Raw genomic sequence first — 12,805 nt, 5'->3', positions numbered from 1 at the left:
TCTATCAAGAAGCTTTCCTTCACTTTTTTTCTTTCCTCCGGAAATAGTTGACTTTAATTGTAAATGATTGAATTGACTCCTGGGTACCTATCAGCCTTTTGGGAATGGGTCTAACATCAGTGCGTCCAGGATGATGATGGCCACTTCAGGAAGTTTCCTACAGCTTTTATCTCACTACCAAGAAGACTTTGAAGAAAATTTTTGATTTCAGACATTTTAGAAAGAGCTCTGATCGAATTTTCTTGGATGTGAAAAAACAAAGAAAGGAAAATGCTAAGGACCCAAGCCCCTTTTGGGTAAGAATGTCATATTTTTAATATTTAGCAATGTTACATACACACCTCACATATGCATCAACTCAAACACACAAAAATTAGTTTGTTTTAAAAAAACCCAAAAACTTCAATCCAAATTTATTGGGATTACAAAAATAACAGCACATTTCATTAACTCACAACAGCTCGGAGTTACCAACACATCCAGGGATGTAAGAGCATCTTTAAATAAACTGCTTCTTGCCAATACAAATCTCATAACATAAAAAAGTAGTTTATTTTCATATTTACAGAAGAAACATGCTGATTGTTTCTTAAAATTCTTTTTGGAATTAATGGGTGAGGCTATTTTTAAAGTCAGGAAACATTTCAAACTGAAGAAGGTACTTTAGAAACAGGTCACAATGCATTCGATTTAATACCGCTGAATGATTCTGCATCCTCTTCTCAAGATCATGTTTTTATCGCAGAGCTTCTGGAACTTCCACCTAGAAGAATGGGGAATTCTCTTTCAATAAAACAACACAAATGATAAAACGAAAACTATCTGTAGGGCACGTCTCGAGCAGTGTTCTCTGAAACTACCTCAGATATAGATTGATTATTGCTGTGTGATATTCAGCTTTTATATGATACATTAGGTTTTATTTTTAAGGTTTATTTGTATTTTTATTATTTTTTAAAGTTTATTTATTTTGAGAGAGAGGGCTCATGCGCGCGAGTTGGGGAGGGGCAGAGAGAGAATCCCAAGCAGGCTCCGAGTTGTCAGCACAGAGTCCGACGTGGAGCTTGATGCCACAAACCGTGAGATCATGACCTGAGCCGGAATCAAGAGTCAGATGCTCAACCTACAGAGCCACCCAGGTGCCTCTATATTGTAAATGAGGTTTTAAATCACCTGAAACTTTGTGGTAAAAACTTTGACAAGTGATAATCTTTTTTGGAATATAGATTATATTCCCTGATTTTCTTATTAAGGACATCAGGATTTTTATATATTGGTGTGCCTTAAAATAGGCCTGGCCCTTCTGGAACCAAGATGCTAAGAAGGTGGCCCAGGCTCATTCTCCAGTGGAAATGTGCCCACTGGTCACCTGCTCCTGGAATTCCGAATGTGGATGCTTGCTCTTGCATGCTGCAGTATTTTAAACATTAATAAATATGTTGAGAGGTGACTTTGGTACCATCGTGTCATAGGGGCTCCCTCACTTACCACATCCGTGCCCCAAATCTGCTCTTGGGCTACTTACCCGCCTTAGCTGTTTTATGCTGCTTCCCCGAATAGCTTCCATGAGATTCTCATGAGCTGATCTCAGTGGGGTAGAAGGTCGGGAAGTGTCTTCCACTTTCTTCTCTTGCACTGACCTCAGGGAATTTTTAATTTCCTTTAGGATATTGTTTGGCTGTTTCTTAACCTTTTTCCCTTTTTTCTTCTTCCGTCCATTTTGTAATGCCCGCTGGGCACTCTCCTGTTGTTTGATGACTTCTGCAATGTTTCGAGTGATGAGTTTTTTCTCTGGGAGTGGAGGAGGGGGGGGGGGGGGGAGGAGGTGGCAGCTTTTGGGGAGGAGGAGGAGGGGGGGGTGGGGGAGGAGGAGGGGGGGGGACCACAGGAGACGGAGGGCGGCTCCTCCTCACAGTTTGGACTTTCTTGGGGAGTTTGGGGGATGACCAGGGAGAGTGCCTGGGAGATGCCTGAGGGGAGGAGCCAGGTGTTCCTCTCTGCCAGACTTTGGTCCTAAGACTGGCTCCTCCATCACAGCCCTCTTGCTGTTTTTGTTCCTGCATCCGCTTCTGCCTCTGTTTATCCATATTTCTCGTTAAGAGGCTCGTCATGCTCATTCTTGGTCCTGGGAGCTCAAAATGGTAACCCAGTCTCAGCAGCGTGGTGTTCTCCCTGAGCAGCTTGACGATCTCCATCTCCACCTGGCTGCCCATGATGTGCCTCTGGTTGTGGAAGCGGAGCTCCGTGAGCACCGTGTTGTGCTGCAGAGCCCGCATGATGGCCAGGATCCCCTTGCCCGTGATAAAGTTGGACTCCACGTTGACGTTGGTGATGTACCGGTTGACTTTGAGCATCTCCGCAATGGCCCCGGCCGCGCTGTCGTCCGCGCGTGTGTTGGCCAGACTGAAGGTCTTCACCACCGTGTTGCCCTTGAGTGCCTCGGCGAAGCGGGCGAGGGTCTGCGACGTGATGTTCTCGATGTTGTTCAGGTTGACCTCTGTGGTGTCAGGGTCGTCGTTCCTTATCTTTTCCAAGGCATCCTCAATCACGGTAGGATTTCCGCAAGGGTGAATGGCAGCTGGCGACTCTGTGTTCCTTCCACTGTGGCCATTGGTCAAATTTATGTTTTCGATTTGACTTTTAAATGTCTTTGGCTTAGAGTTCTCAGAATCGGTGCTATCATAATTTACAGTTCCATTAATACCTTTCTCCTTCTCAGCTGTTCCTTCCTCTTCCTCCTCTTCCTCCTCCTCCTCTTCCTCCTCCTCCTCCTCTTCTGAATACACCTCCTCAGAAATCTCACTGTTAGTTCCAGTGAAAACAAGCTCCTCCTCACTCTCTTCTTTGTCTTCTTCTGCAACCTGAAGAGCACAGTAGCATCAGTAAATTGGTCATTTGTCAGCACATTTTTAAAAAATTTACAAAAGTAACACATGGTTTTGCAATAGATCAAACCACTATGTTGTACATCTAAAAGCAAAACAATGTTATATGTCAATTATATCTCAGTAAATAAAAAACGGAAATAACACACGGCAAGTAATACAAAAGCATGTAAGGAAAAAAGACCACTCTCTTGCTTCTGACCTCTCTAGTTGGGGTGATCAGGGTTAACCTTTCATTGCATATCTTTCAAGAGCTTTTAGAAACAAACACTTCATTTGTTTTCTGCAGCATAAATATCTAGAATTCAACACACTGTATTAAAATTTACTATCATTTTGTCAATTTGAATAAATGAGTCAGAACTTCAGCTTTGGAAAACCCTTGATCCATTTCTCATTCTCTTTAACAACTTGCTCTGAACTATGTGACTCCTTGTTTACTTAGAATTTAGCAAATTCAACCCTCCCTTCTGGAATCACTCCTCTGCCCTTCCTCATTTCTCCATCCCGAAGAAACAAATGACAACGAAAATACACATGTTAATGGATTCCCTTTCTGAACGCTCAAAAATTCTTCCCCCGATTTGCCTCCAGTAGCAGCTGCGACAGCCACGGAGTGCTCTGTGCCCCGGCTTGTCTCAGTGAAGCCAGAGGCAGCGGCATCCTTTGCTTCTCCAGCGAGAACCTACCTCTGGGGTAGGGCCTGGCACAGGGTCTCAGAGGCCCCGCACCACCTGAGAGTGGCCGCTGTCCCTGTTGCTGCTGTGGGGAAGAGAAGCCGAGGGGGCAGGGCTGCTGTTCTTAGCTGCAGGTCAAAACCTAGCTCGATGCGGAAAAACATTCAGGTCACCCTTTGCAGCAAATCAACTTGAAATCTCATGCTGAAGCAGGGTTAAATGAGATGGACTGCGGAAGACAGCAGGTGGGAAAGATAATGGCCCCTGGCCCTAACTGGATTCCAACCATCACGTGAAACAGCAGAGAACAGTAGAAAATCTTGAAGCAAGCCATTGCCCCGGCCTCATGGTCTTAAATTATTTACCATGTATCAATTATGAAAGACTTTCAGGCAAACACAGTCTCAATGCTATCTTTGTCTTTCCTGCTTACAAGACTTTGTACTAAGAAGCCTGAATGACCCCTTCTTTCTCTTTTTCTTGCTATCTTTTCTGATTAAAAAAAAATAAAAAATTCTGGAAATTGCTAACAGAGTCTGATTTCCCCTAATGCTATCTTTTTAGCCCTTTCTTTTATCTCCTCTAAGGCCCCAAGCCCTCCCTTTCCCCCCAGGGCTCCTGCCGCCTGAGGCATGTGGAATGAGCTTTGGAAAACACTGTGCACGTCTCCAGGTTTGTTTGCCCAGTTGCTACCACAAAATAGCCTCCAGTTATCCACTTGTTTGGAGTGGCAGGCACCAAGCGATGGCCTGGGGAAGGGGTCAGCCACTCCTGGGATAGTTATCCGGTCTTTATTTACTTACTTCTTCAGGAGCAGGAGGATGGGAAATACTACGTGCGTGCGTGCGTGTGTGTGTGTGTGTGTGTGTGTGTTTGTGTGAAGTTTTAGCTGTTTCGGTATTTGGAGGAAAGGGGCCTTCTCAAAATCTAAGGTAAACTGCCCTTCATGCCAGCCTTACATGTTATCCCCTATCCCCCGGAAGACCTTCAGGCTCTTATCTGCAAGAGATGTTTTCCCCTCAAGATGTATCTGAGAGGGGCACCTGGGTGGCTCAGTTGGTGGAGTGTCCGACTTCCACTCAGGCATGACCTCACAGTTCCTGTGTTCGAGCCTGGCGGCGGGCTCAGTGCTGTCGGTGCAAAGCCAGCTTTAGATCCTCTGTCCTCCTCTCTCTGCCCCTCCCCTGCTTGTGCTGTCTCAAAAATAAATAAATAAAAACAAACAAGCAAAAATGTGTCTGAGAGACAATATCTGAAACTGTTATCCAGCAATGAGTCTTAATGTAACATCTAAATGACACTTTTTCCAGAAAGCCTTCTTTGACACTTCCTCATATTATCCCCTCATATTATCCTTGCCATATAGGGCATTGTAATTCCCCCAGTGAAGTACTTACTTACTTACTTATTAATTAATTAATTTATTTATTATTTAGAGAGACAGAGCGGAGCGGGGAAGGGGCAGAGAGAGAAGGAGAGAGAGAGAGAGAGAGAGAGAGAGAATCCCAAGTAGGTTCCCTGCCGTCAGCTTATGAACCGTGAGATCATGACCTGAGCCAAAGTCAAGAGTCGGAAGTTTAACTGACTGAGCCACTGAGGCACCCCAAGTACCTGTTTTAATTACTTGTTTGTCATTTTTCCCAAAAGACTGTTAACTGGGTAAGGACAGGGATCCTGTCTGTTTTGTTTACCTAGTGCAGTGTTTAGCATATAGTAGGAGTTCAATAAATATCTGTTGGCTGAACGGATCTAAATTGACATTGGCTACCAGCCGCTGACAGGATAGGTCCAGTGCTCAGTGGGTGACTGTCCCCAGTCATCTGGAACTGAGAGGTTTCCCAGGATGCAGGATTTTCAGTTCTTAAATCTAGATAGTCCCAGACAATCTGAGATGGTTAGCCAGCCACCCTAGGTGGGGGACACCTAAAAGAAAGACACCAGAAGGGAGAAAAGTGTCTGGAGACGGAGTTAAGAGGATATGAAAAAATAATCTTTGCCTACTTCCTATGTTATCTGGCTTTTGGACTGACTGCACTGTTCCAGGTCTGCTATCTGCCAGTGCTCTGGAGTTAACCTTGATCCTTGTGAGAATGGGGGGTGGGAAGGTGGGGATGGGGTGAGGCATGAGGGCTAGTAGAGAGAACATGAATGTTGGCACTCTCGGGGAATAAATAAGGCAACAAGAAGGTAGTGGCCAACCATGTCTCCTGATCACCTCCCTGGCATCTTTACGTGAACAAGAGGCAAGAGGCTTGGTTTTCGGTTCTGGTTCTGGGTCTACCCCTAAAGAGCTGGCTGACTGTAGTCAAATCAGTAAACCTCTGAGAGGTCTCAGTACAGTTGAGCGGTCCTCAACTGTGGTGTGTGCCATAATCACCTAAGGGGCTTGTGAGACCACAAAATGCTGGGCCCCACTCCTAGGAGATCTGGGGGAGCCCTAGAATGAGCAGTTCTAAGAAATTCCCGGGTAATGCCGATGGGTTGGGTACTCACAATTTGAGAATCGTGGTCTTGGCATCAGCAGACCTCAGTCTGAATGTCAGCTCTCCTAATAAACTGTTAACTTCAACTGAATTTCTTAACCTCTCCTAGTCTCAATTCTCATGTGCAAGAGTAAGAATTCAACTAAATAATATGAGTGAATTTATTGGCACCTATGCCTGAGACCCAGCAGATACTCAAATTAGGGGGGGGCTAGACCCTCTGGCCTCCAAGGCCCCTTGGAGATTAATGCAGCCTAAGTTTGTGTGAACCCAAGTGGACAGAGGCTGTCATTCAATAGGAGTTGAACATGGTTTTCATAAGCCTTTCAAAGCCAATGGCCTGATAACCAAGACCCCCATCTCCTTCTTGTGGTCCATATTGCACTGTTCTTCACTTACATGGCCACTCCCTCCCCTACCCACCTGCCAGCTGCCTTGAACTTTGTCCTGTGTGGGAATGGATTTATAGGCTCCGAGGCTTCTGCTCAGCCCCCCCTTGTGACTACAGAGACAGCTGGCCGGCTGGGAAAGTGCGGTGGCAGAAAAGTTAACTACCCGGAAGGGAATCGAAGTTCATCAACACACAGCCTCTCTAATTGAGCTGATAAGCCCCTGGCAGGGATTAGCAAAACCTTTGGCAGGATCAGGACGGGTTCCATCATAATGGACAACAGGCTTTGCCCTTTGATTCCTACAGATATAAAGACATTCTGACATGAAAATGCCTTTGTTGGGTTACTGCTGTGATAGCTATCTGTCCTGGATATTCTGTGGCAATTTTCATCTCTTTATCAAGGAAATTCTTTAAGAACTATAATCAAAATGTTATAGTTTATATATTTTATCAGATTTTTGACACATAATCCCACATGAGGAGGGGAAAAGGACCTCTGAAAATCATAGTTGTGGAGAAACTGACCAGCCCAATCCTGGCTTCACTTTCCCCTTCCACCCCTCAGTGCAGGCAGACACCGTGGCCTTGGCAGACCCTGGCTTGATCCCAGTGGCCCTTCCCGCAATGACTGACATGAACAAGGCTCACACATATCTTGCTACAAATGTGGCCCACACACCCTATCATCAAGATCATCTAACAGTGCCTAGATTAGTACTGTGGAAGTCTTTGCCATTGGATTCAGGCCATTTTGATTTTAGATGATTCTAGTGTAGCCCACAGGTTTTAAACTGTTGCTCCTGACCTGTGTTATTGCACAGGTTCAGGAGTTTATTATACTGTATTCAAATTGCTATTTTCCCAGAGCATAGTCTTTTGAACTTTCCTCTCTTAACGATCTGTAAAGCAAATCCGAAGTAACTGTTTACTGGGCAGAACACAAGAGCTTAAAAGACCCGAGCTTTAATATAAGCACATTTCCCGGTCTCAGGATCACCATTATAAAGCAGGAAGGAATCTTAGAGGTTATCTACTCAGGCATGTTTAACTTGGGTCCCCAGGTGGGTTTCGGGATGTAGGTCGTCATTTTGAAATGCCATGTAAAAGGTTGTGTGTGTATGCACAAGACACGGACAGTATCTGCAGGAGAAGTTTTGTAACTTATCAGAATCTCAAAGGGGTTCTTGATTTGCAAAAGAAACCCTAGATTCAACTCCCTCAATGGACAGGTGGGAAAGAGAAGCCTGCAGAGATGGACTATCTGTTCAAGGTCTAACAACTTAGGGACAGCACAGCGACTCGAAATAAGGCCCCCTGGCTCTCAGTCCTGCGTATTTCCCACCACTGCTCACTTTTCGGTGTTGGAAAAAAAAAAAAAAGAATCATTTTTACTGTAGTCACCATTACAGTCAAAGCAACCAGAGTACCCACTTCTGTCTTTATAGAAGGAAGTAAATCTACCTAACTGCAATATATATGTAATGTCACACACATTATGCCACATCTAATTTGTAACTGAAATTAGACTTATGTTTGGCAATATATCTAAACCCATGCCTTGCTTGTGAATTATTTTCCTCTTGAAAATGCCATCTTGACTGACTAAAAGTCAATCGAAGGATCCCAGCTAATAATTTTACATATTATGTTCCCCGGGTGGCCTGAGGAATTGTTCAGTAGCAGGTGCAAATGGGTTATGAGGAAAGAAAAGTGAAGAGGACTAAAAAGTTAGAGAAAACAGGTTCCCGGGTTGGGGGTGGGGGTCGGGGGTAGGAGTAGCTAAGGAAAAAACCCGAGAGCCTACCTTTCCACACTCCCCCAGCCTCTCCTTCTCCAAGAGTTTTTGGGACTCCTTTTCCCAATAGGCCATCAGTGCCTCTCTGCTGAATGTCCCCGTGGGGGTTTTCTCGGTCAGACTCTTTTGCCTTAGCCCCACGGGAAGGCTGTGATCAGGTTCAATGTCTTCCAACTCCCTCTCTAGCTCCTTCAGCTCCTCAGCTGACAGGGAAGCGAGAAGTTCATCCTCATCGATGGATTCATATTTGCTAAGTCCTCTCCTGTAGCCAAAGGTAGACATGGTCCCTGCTTTGTCAGACCCACAAGGAGCTTGGAGAACCAGGCATTCAAGGCAGCCGGCAGCAGGCAGGGAGGCAAGTAGGCAGGCTGGTCAGCAACTGGAGCTCAGAGTGGCCTTTTAAGAGCGGTGATACAGGGCCGTGACAATGCAGAGAGGGGGTGAAAGCATGGGCTGTTTTAAGCAGCAGACGTCAGCTAGACATTTGAACACAAAGAATGTCACATCGGTGGTGGACGGAGGTCTCAGAACCAGCGGGGATTATTAACATACTGGCCAGGGACATATTTAGCTGAGCCTGATAGCTCATGAGGACAGGCAGGGAGTGTTGCAGATAGGGAGTAACACAGTCCTCACTTTGTATTCAAACAACAGGAGAATGAAATTTATTTTGACAATGACTTGCTCCCACCACCATGGCCATGAAAAGATTCTTTGATCACAATCTCAGAGGTTGAGAAATGACTACACATCACTCTATAAGCAGTTATTCAGGTTCTTCTAAAATCATATTGTGGGTGGCGTTGATGGTAACAGAAGGCTATAATAACATAGAGGCTTAAACTTTCATTGTGTTTTTGCAGTTTACAAGCCACTAAGCATAACAAGTCCCGTGAGATGATTATCCTCCTTTACAGATTTTGGCAACTGAGGCTCTGAGAGATTAAGTGAAAACTTGGAAGCTGAAAGTACAGAAGTGGCTTTCTCTACTGCACAAAATGGCTTCTTTCTCTTCACTCAGAAGTATTAGTACATAACTAGATCTGCAAATAAAACTCCAAAAAGACAAATAACAATGCTGGGTATAGTTTATTAGTGCTAAGCACTTTATATATTTTTATCTCATGTAACCCCACAGTCCTGTCAGGTGTATTTTGTCATCCATATTTTACCAGTACAGCCACAGAGAGGTTGAGTAACTAGCCCACAGCCACAGAGCTAAAAAAGTGGTGAAACTAGAATTTGAACCCAGATTGGTGTGTGGGCTGAAAGCTGAAGGGATGCTAACATGAAATTATATCTATATATTTGTCCATATTCTTATGAGTGTGAAAAAATATATACATACTTTATAGGAGTTCATCAATATATCATTTTAGCAGACAGATATATAAAGAGCTGTTAAAATGTGTATGCATAGAAATATACACTTATTAATACATGCATAATATGCCATACTTTGTTTATTACATTCTGCAATTGGTGAGTATTTGGGTTACTTCCAGGTTTAGGCTGTTGTAAATAATGCTGTGAACATGTATGTGCAAGTCTTTGTGCAGTCATATGTTTTAATTTTTCTCGGGTATATAGTAGCAGTAGAATTGCTGACTTATATGGCATATTTACATTTAACTTTTCAAGAAAATGCAGAGTTATTTTCCAAAATGGCTGCCTCCAGTTACGTTCCCATCAGCCATGATGTGAGTTCCAGTCTCTCTGCCTCCTAATTCGTTCCTGCCCATCTTTCTGATTATAGCCATTTCAGTGGGTATTAAGTAGGTCTCACTGAAGTTTTAATTTTCGTTCTTCTTATTACTAGTAATGTTGAGCATCATTACATGCGTTTATTTTTACCTCGATAAAGTGTTCTTTGGGACAAATCTTACAGTCATTCTAAGTTGGGTCGCCTTGTTACTATTGGTCTGTAAGAGTTCTATAACATATTCAGGACTTCAGCAAGTGTATGGTTTGCAGATATTTTCTTCCACACTGGTGTCTTTTGAAGAGTCTACTGCTTGAATTCTTGGAGTTATCTAAGAAATGGTTCCTAATCCCAGATCAGAGATTCTCATTCTTATGTTTTCTTTCTGAGTGTTCTATAGTTTTAGGTGTTTACATTTAGGGCTGTTACTCATTTCAACTTATATTTGCATATGTATAAGGTGAGGGTCTAAATTCATCTTTTTGCATACAGATATCTGATTGGCTTAGCAACTTTTTTGGAAAAGACTATACTTTCCCCTATTGAATTGCATTGGTGCCTTTGTGGAAAATTTATTGGCCATAAATGTAAGGATTAGTTTCTTGGAGAGTCAGTTCTGTTCTATGGATCTATATGTCTATTTTTATGAGATACCGCCTTGTCTTAATTGCTATGGACTTGTAGTGCCCGTTGTAAGTTCTCCAACTTTTTTTTTTTTTTTTGCAAGAATGTTTTGGCTAATATGATCTTAACTCACTCATGATGGTATTCTGCCTCCAAAAATAACTATGACTCTTCAATGATACTGATGAGAGTGATGATTATGAAATTAGAAATGGTGAGTTCGTTGGTTTTTTATGGGCTGTAGCATATACCTTTTGTGTAGCCTCACTGGTCACACACTTTTTTTTATGTGAAAATGGGTTTGATTTTTGGAAATGACATCAAATCACAATAGCCAGATTTGGTGAATGAGATGAGAGTTATTCAGCTGTATAACACATGTTAGGTAAAATAATGACTTTAGCTGTATAAAAACCTAGGTGTTTTTTGAAAGCAAAGAGATGAGAAGAAAATACAAGGGGTATGTAATTATGTACAAAAAAAATAGTGGAATTGTGTTTTTCCTCTTTCTCCCGTCCACCCCCCTCCCTTGTTTAATTTTTCTGTAACATTTTAATATTATTTTTATTTGACAGTTGATTAAACACACACTTTATGCCAGATTCCTATTTAGGTGCTGGGGTTAGAGTAGTGAAGAAAACCAACAAAATCCCTTCCTTTGTGGAGTTTACATTCTTTAGTTGGAGGAAACAGACATAATACAAATAAACAAATAAATACAAACCATATCCGGCAGCTCTATGGAGAGAAATAGAACAGGGTAACAGGGAAGAGAGAAGGTTGTGGGGATAATATTGCATGCAGGTAAGATCTCTATAATAAGGTGACATTTGAGCACACACCTGGAGAAGTAAAGGCTTGATGCATGCAGATTGTAATATATATTTGATGTGACTATAAAATAATTACTGAGATATTCTTGGAATCAGATTCTAGGCTTTCAAAGGGACTTTGAAATACATAAGTCCTCTATCACTGCATAAGTGGTCACCTAGAGTTTGCTTGAACATTTTCAGTGAAAATTATACATTAGCAAAAATTCATTTCATTGTTGGATAGCTCAAATCATTAAAAACAATGGTTTTCTATTGTGTTGTAACTGGTCTCTTGAAAAAAATCACCCCATATATTTTTGTTTTCTCACTGGAACAATCCAGAATAAATTTAGCCTCATGTGAGTTTCTTCTCCCAAATCTTGGATGGCTGATGAATGACTTTGGAAATGAATCTGGAAGAGTGTTGCTCTATGACAGCATCACTGGAAAAAAAATTAGGGCGTCTTAAGGACAATACCTTAAGAACAATGGTCCTTAGATATCTTTGTGTATATGCTACTAATCACTCTGATTGCCATAATAATCACAGCTCACAGATGATCTTAGTTCACTGGATCCCCCTCTGGGTAATCTCCACAAACTTTAAATCCATTGGATGAAATTCTGTTGAGCAATTAAACATGGCCACCTCACCCTGGCCAGACTTAACAGTATGATGAATAGTTTAGATTGCTTTGCAGCCCTGTCAACCTTGAGGGGAAAAAAAACCCACAAAACTTTCTCTTTGAGGAAAAAGATCAAATCAAATGTGTTCCAGGCATCAACATTTTCTATTTCAGGGTTTTTGCTTGATTACATTGTGTTTTTGAATAGAATTGCTTTTAGAGTCAATAATACTACAAGCCTTTTGACAATTAGCATCTTTTGTTAAAAAAATATCTATCACGGGGAGAATTATTTCCATGGTTCTCAATTCATAATTGCATACACACGATTTTGCATTATATTGGCAATTTCCTTTTTAGTGAAAACAGAGTTTCCTTTTTCATTCTTTTTTCTCTTTTGGTTTCCCCCTGAAAATACTATCATTTGTTTGTTTATTCAACACACATTTACCCAAGTGCCTGCTGGGTGGGCAGGTACTGTGTTGGAAGCTAGGATTACGAACAGAAAAACAGAAATTGAGCTAGTCCCTGCCCTCAGGAGCTCACACTCCTGGGAGAGAGGCAGACAGCTGACAGTAACACAGCACAGGGACAGCTCATCCATGGTGCCAGCAAAAGGACAGAAGTGGGGTACAGATGAAGAAACAGTACGGCCACGTGGGTGGAGTTGGAGAAGGCACAGAAGCTGATAAAGAGCTTTCCAGGCAGAGATAGCAGCCTCTGAGCAAATACATGGGAGTATGAAAGCAAAAATAAAAACAAAAACGCATGCATTATCCCATAAAGGGATGGAGAGGAGGTAGA

At 42.5% G+C, this 12,805-nt stretch overlaps 1 protein-coding gene across 1 annotated transcript; it reads right to left on the bottom strand.

Annotated features, from left to right (window-relative positions):
• Nucleotides 1-318: 318 nt before the first annotated feature.
• Nucleotides 319-8,909, bottom strand: LMOD2 (leiomodin 2). The gene is given in 4 exon segments (XM_007089191.3): nt 319-763; nt 1,526-1,819; nt 1,821-2,861; nt 8,244-8,909. Coding segments are annotated over 4 exon segments (1,635 nt in total). The 5' UTR covers nt 8,517-8,909; the 3' UTR covers nt 319-736.
• Nucleotides 8,910-12,805: the final 3,896 nt, after the last annotated feature.

Source organism: Panthera tigris, chromosome A2, assembly GCF_018350195.1.
Source record: "Panthera tigris isolate Pti1 chromosome A2, P.tigris_Pti1_mat1.1, whole genome shotgun sequence".
NCBI lineage: Eukaryota > Metazoa > Chordata > Mammalia > Carnivora > Felidae > Panthera > Panthera tigris.
Note: the sequence above shows the minus strand (reverse complement) of the source record. Positions and strands in the feature narration are given on the sequence as shown.